We start from the raw sequence: 7,012 nt of genomic DNA, 5'->3' as shown, positions 1-7,012 counted from the left end.
AAAACATCACTCATTTCTGCGCACTGTTTAAAAGCACTGAATTGCACTGAATTAAAACAATCACTTCTCTGATTGCATCATAAATTAGATCAAGTGTTCATGGGAGGATTTTTACAGCAGGATGTGAGCAGAAACACAAACAGGCTTCAGGGCGTTGAGAAATTTAGCATCTTTATTTAAAGAAACCATGTCTTTAACAAGAAAGGCCACGATTGGTAACAATACAAACCCTCAAAAAAAAAAAAAAAAGCATGACATCAGGATTCATCAGGATTACACAGATGCTCATTTAAGCTCTTCGACTTCTATAAAATGAAGCTCACCTCATTCATAAACATCCATAAAACCCTCAATCATATGCAGGTCACTTTCAGAACAAACAAAAAGAGAGAGTTTTTGGCAAATGCAGAATTGTGGGTCTAAACACGGCCGTCGATGTCTTAAAACAGCCTGAAAAGTACGCATGAATTAATATAACACATGCATGTGTCCGTCTAAAACCCTTTCACTGCACATCAATACAGTTTAACATTCATTCACAGTCTTACTCTACAAACAAAAGCTTGTTTATGAAATAAAATAAAATAAAATCAAGTACTGAAACAGCTTTAATTATTTAAAAAAAAAGACCTTCCACTAGATGCAATGCCATTTAAAAGACAACAGTGGAAGACAACAGGCATCTGAAGAAGTCTAATAATAAAATCTAATCAAATAATTCCCTGAATTGACAAACATAAAGTGCCCAGAAAAAGCATTACTGGTCTTATTCCCCTGACAAATCCTCTTCCGTTGCATATATATATTTGTTTGAGACTGTCGTGATGTTCGCACAACGATATACGCTAATTAAGCTAATTTTTATTGACCCCAGTGTTTACAATTAAAGTTGCCAAGACATATTGTAATTTAACCTCGGTTTATCGAGACGCACAAAACTGATTGCACCAGGCAATTGGTTTCAAACTTAAATTAAACGACGCTTTATAACTATATCTTTGGTTAGAGGTTTATATAACCGAGTTCATTTCTGCCACGACATCAAACTAAATGGGAATTTGCGACGACTTCTTTCATCATTTCGGCACGTTTTTGAAAACTAAACTCTTTCGAAAAGTCCCAAAATGGCAACTAGTTAATATAATGACTTATAATTCAGACTACTTTACTGAAAATTAAGACTTTTTTATTTTAACGCAAGTCCATAGTCTCTCACAACTTAAATTTTTAGCAGAATTGCGAGTTCATAATTTAAAAGTTGCACAAAATAACGTTGCATTTTAAAGAAAGTCTTAAATATAAGACGTCAATTTCGTAAATATTAGAAAATTAGTCAGAATTGTGAAACAAAAAGTCGCAATTACCTTTACTTTAATTCCACGGCAGAAAAAAAGCTTCCATATAAAACTAATAACAACAACAACATAATAATACAGAAAAAAATCTATTAAAAAAAAAGCACACGCTGACAAAACTGCAGAGATGTAGTTACAGCAGTTGACCACAAGAGAGCGCCACGTCCTCGCAATACATAGACAATGTTGCAGTACCAATCAGAAAACCATCATGCAGCACTAGCATACAGAGATTAAACACATATCTTAAAATCACCTACTGATATAAGCATCACTTTAAATGTTGACCTTGTGTGCTGTGACAAAGTAGTGCTCGATTTACTTACAACAGTAACAGTTCCAGCTACGTCCCCAGATCATGCACCACTTTATTTGCATCCTCCTGGTGCAGCAGATCAGTGTGATTATATATGAATGTATACTCACAAATCACTAGCACAAATAATCACACCACAGCCAAGTATACGTGGCTATTTTTAGGCTGGATTTTCAAAACAAACATCTTAATTACTGCCATATTCAGTCGTTTATCTTGAAGACGCCCTTTTATATTAAATTTGCAGGTGCTACACTGATGTATGAGCACTATTTGCTTTAGAAAAGGTCATTTTGATGCACCATTCTCCAAAAACGACCCCAAAAACACTCATTCATGCAAACTTTCCAACATTTCCATCTACGACTTCCTCAAATCCCAATTGGACCACTTCCATAATCCACAATGCATTTCTCATTCTCTGATTTAATAAAAAAAAAAATGCACTGATGCCATCCGTTTAGCAACTCGCATCTCATATCCTGTCCCTATATCACCGCATCCAATAATAAACAAACACTTCCTGTCCGCCTGCTCTACATTTGTCGACAGCACATCAAAGCCTAACATTGTCTTTGGTTGGGTACGTCCGTTTTAAGTCATTTGGTATTTAATAGAGACCAAATAATAATTAGAAACTAAAAACTAATCCCCGATCCCATCCATCTGCGTGCGTTTGAAATAAAATAAGACTCTTCCGTAAAATAAACGAACATAAATTAAAACAACAAACAGAAATATGTACAAACCACAGCATCCGTCAATTAAATACGCTCCGATTTTTTCCACAAGAGGTAAAGGAAGAGAAATAAGTGTGAAAGAGTGGAAAACGATGGTAAATATGGCACACGGGGTGCATTGAGGGAGGTCAGCTTTAACTCCTGTGAGTTTCTGGTGTCCCGTTGGCACAGAAATGAGTGTTCATGACACACAGTGACCACTAGAGGCAGCAGCGCTACAGTTTGTTTGTTACTGTGTACTGTATGTTGGCTTTATCCAGGACGTCCCGCTGCTGTTTTCATGGCCTCCTCCAGTTTCTCTCTATACGTGTTGTAGCGTCTGTCTATGGAGCATAACTGGTCCTGCTCCTCTTTTTCCAGGATGCGGAGGAAGTTTTGCAGTTCGGGGATGGAGAAGGCGTCCCACTGTTGAGCGAGAGAGAGGTTTAGTGTGATTGCATGCTGATTTAAGCTTCCGTCGGAGATAGTTAAAGGTCAATTCTCACCATGACTTCACCGGTTTGCTGCTCTTTGAGGACGAAGCTGAGTGTGTCTGTATTCGGTCCTGCCACCAGACGCAAAAACAGAGGATGCTCTTCCTCGGAGAGCTTACAGGTGTAAACTGCACACACACAGAGACAGACACAAAACACACATAACGTTAGCATCACACACTTCATGCATATAGCATGTTTACAGAAACAGAGTCAGAATTGGAAATGCGTAATGAAGGTCAACAGATTTTTTTACCTTTTTTATTTTTAACTCTTTTTTATATTAAAAAAAGCATCATTTTTTATAAATTAACATCAAAATGCACTTAATTATTATTATTATCATTATTATTATTATTATTATCATTAAGTATTGTATAGTTTTCTACAAGCATTTCAATTTTTTTTAACTCAAAATGACAGCATTCCCTGACAGTATGTGGGAATCAAATTCTGGAAATACTTTAAGGATTTAAAAATATTTAATGTCTCCTAAATAGACAATCAGCACAAATGTTTAATAAATAAAATAATAAACCAAACTCTGGATATGCAAAGACTAATCAAATACCAAATTATTGATTAATTTTATAAATAATTTTAGTAAAAATATAACGATTTAATGTTGCCTAAATGGACCTAAATATTTAATAACAATGTTTTCAGAAAATATAATCATTAAATAAGGGTCAGTTTATAGCTGTAACTTTAGAGGGAGGGTTTAAACCTTTAAAATATACATTAGCTTTTAGCACAGGAATAAAATGCAAACCTGTCGACAATCAAAATACACAATTTATTATTATTATTTATTATTTCATTTTAGATTATTAAAATAATTTGTTGAATACACATCCTTTAATTTAGTTTAACCATTTAAAAATAATTATTTTCACAAGATTTCTCAGAGATAATTTCAACATGTTTCGTTATTTTTGTTTCCAGAACATGAATTAAAATCTGGATGTGAACTACCCAATACTAAATTATTTTTTAAATAGTTTTAAAAATATTTTAATATATCCTAAATAGATCATCAACACAGCTTTTTAATAAAAGAAAATAAAAAAATTTTAAATTACTAATTATATATAATTATTATTAATAAATTAATGATTAAAACATTTTTTTAAATAGATTTTACAAAAATAAAAAAACAACGATTAAATGTCTCCTAAGTGGATAATCAACACTGCAAACACTATAATAAACAAACATATTTTGATTTATTATATATATATATATATATATATATATATATATATATATATATATATATATATATATATATATATATATATATATATATATATATATATATATATATATATATATATATATATATATATAAATACAAATGTCTCTTAAATAGTCTATTAACACAAACATTTAATAAAAAATAAAATAAACCAAGCTCTGGATGTGCAAAGACTACGAAATACCAAATTATTTTGATTCATTTTATAAATAGTTTTAGTTTTAAAAAAAAAACATTTAATGTTGCCAAAATAGACTATAAACACAAATATTTAATAGAAATTAAAATATTTTCAGTTATTTAGCACGTTTTTTTAGAGAGCACGGTACACAAACATGATTAAAAATATAAAGTTGCATATAATATAATATAATATAATATAATATAATATATTAACTTCTCAATATTCTCAATTCTCAATCTCAACTTTTTACTCAGCCCATAATCAGGTGCTTTACAGTAAAAATCTCCCAGACCGCAAAGAGGAAAACACCAAACAATACAGCCTCTAAATGTTGATCCGAGGCCAAATTTCACAAGCAAAAACAAACTTCACATGAGAAAAAGGAAGAGCACCACCTAACACCAGGAACAGACAGCAATTCTACTTACTGTTGCGTTTACTCGAGCATCATGGGAAATAATTCAAGAGGCCACAAACCTGCATTTCTTCATATTTGAAGAATCACTCATCTCACATCCTGCTATTATGTCTACACTAATACGCTTGATTCATGCTCTTTTATATGCCGATATCTCTCCTGAGGGTCTGTCTGTTTTAATAATGAGCTGTGAGGTGGGAGTTTATCAGCGTCTGAACTGAAAGTTGTCTAGACGGGCTGTTTAAGAGCTCAACGACCCGTTACGTGCATTAAAAACAGCTGTAAAACACGTCTCTTAGCATGTGCTGGTGATCTCTCACGGCGGTGAGACCTCGTGAAAATACACTCTCAGACGGTGGAGAGAAAGAAAAAAATAATAGCACAAACGTCAGCAAAATTCCCCTATTGGCAGCAGAAGTGATTCGCTCCTCCACACACTCCTACTAAATAACTGAAGATGAGTGTAATGCAATCTCTCCCCAAAGAGCAACGACACTCAGTTCAGCGCATGTATTACATTTTAATATGTAATAAATCAAAGAGAAGATTTTATGTGACTGAATTCACTGTGACACGATTAAATAAGTCGGACTTTTCACATTTGGATCACTAACAAAATGTGTTATATTAAAACATTTTATATTATAATAATTACATTAATATAATATAAGTACTTTAGACAGTTGGGTGATGGATATAGAATAAAAATGATCTTTTATCTGCATTTAATAAAATTGTCAATTTTAAGTGATCAATATATACACTCACTTGCCACTTTATTAGGATAATATTAATTAATAAGTTGATTCACGTTGGAGAATCCGACACTTTCAGGGCATTTCATAACTTATTGGTTTAGTAGCTAATCCATATGAATTTGTACGATCTCATTCATACAGTTTTGTACAATTTGCTTATCCCCAATGACGATTAGATTTAGGGGTGGGGTTAGGTGCCACGCCTCCTTTTGAAAATTATACAATTTTGTACGACTGAACTCATGAATTAGCCACTAAACTGACAAAACGTAAAATAGTTCTGTTTCCCTGTGAGATCAGGCTGGAGGATCCGCAATAAGCTCGTAAAAAAGATGTCTACCTGCAAAAGACATTGTTCAGTCTGAAATGAGTGAGTGAGTGAGTTGGCGTAGTGTGTGTGTGGGGATGTTTTCTGTCTGATGAATGAATATAGCCTGGATACCCATTCATTTCCTATGGCGGTCACTTTTGACCGGAAACACCACAGGTGTAACTAGGTTGATAAAAACACTCAAAATTCAATGATAGAGGTGATCATCACTTTTATATGTTCAAATGCACAGTGTGGAGGATATCATGAGGCCTTGAGGCAATCAGATGTAAAACACAATATTTAGGAGTGATTTAAGTTACGATAATTATTAATTAATAGAGCATCTTTGGGATGTGGTGGAACGAGAGAGTCGCATCATGGATGTGCAGCCGACAAATCTGCAGCAACTGTGTGATGCTATCATGTCAATATGGAGCAAAATCTCTGAAGAATATTTCCAGCACCTTGTTGAATCTATGCCACGAAGGATTAAGGCAGTTCTGAAGGCAAGCGATGGTCCAACCCGGTACAAGTAAGGTGTACCTAATAAAGTGGCCCGTGAGTGTATAAGTACACCCTTCACAAATCTATTTTTTAATTCATATTTTCTATTGAATGCCATTCAATATATTAGTTGTTCATATGCATTAGTTTAGTCTGTGCTGAAGCAAAATCTGGAGCTAATCTAACAAAATAACTGTGTGTGTATGACGTCAGACTGGCTGAGGAGTCTGTCAGACGGCAGAGATGGATTGGAGAAGCACTGAGAAAATCCAATGCTGATCTCCTCAGGAATCCACTCATGATACAGCACCATAAAACCATTTAAAATGAACCAGAAAACTGCAATCCTAACCCACAATATCCCTGTATGGTAATAATAACCCGTTTGGAATGAGGCTGGTTAGTATCTGCATTCAGCAGGTTGGCACAGACAGCAGCTGCAGTGTGTATGTTTGGTGTTTACTACGCTGGCATGGTGTATTCCTGGCACACGCGTGCACATATGCTTCGAGTAACAAGCCTGTCCTGGATATATGTGTGTGTGTGTGTGTGTCCATGAATACACATGAGATTGACCTATTCCAGGAATGCATCTGGTCCTGCCAAAACACATACAGTCTACACTAGAGGACCTGAGTCATGCGCATGAGTTTAAATTGTGTGTGTGTGTGTGTGTGTGTCTCAGTATGAAAT

The 7,012-nt window shown here is 34.2% G+C and overlaps 1 protein-coding gene across 3 annotated transcripts in view; it reads right to left on the bottom strand.

The window, feature by feature from the left end:
* Window positions 1-72: 72 nt before the first annotated feature.
* The window catches only part of rassf3 (Ras association domain family member 3), a 71,170-nt gene continuing 64,230 nt past the window's right edge, over window positions 73-7,012 (bottom strand). Inside the window, exons 5-6 of one of the 3 annotated variants that reach the window (XM_056456147.1) lie at window positions 2,897-3,012; window positions 73-2,816 (exon numbers count right to left, since the gene is read on the bottom strand). In XM_056456147.1, the coding sequence (XP_056312122.1) occupies window positions 2,664-2,816; window positions 2,897-3,012 (269 nt within the window). In that variant the 3' untranslated portion in view covers window positions 73-2,663. The remainder of the gene's footprint in view (window positions 2,817-2,896; window positions 3,013-7,012) is intronic. The other 2 variants (XM_056456149.1, XM_056456148.1) reach the window with 2 other exon arrangements.

Source organism: Danio aesculapii, chromosome 4 (assembly GCF_903798145.1).
Source record: "Danio aesculapii chromosome 4, fDanAes4.1, whole genome shotgun sequence".
Taxonomy (NCBI): Eukaryota; Metazoa; Chordata; class Actinopteri; order Cypriniformes; family Danionidae; genus Danio; species Danio aesculapii.
Note: the sequence above shows the minus strand (reverse complement) of the source record. Positions and strands in the feature narration are given on the sequence as shown.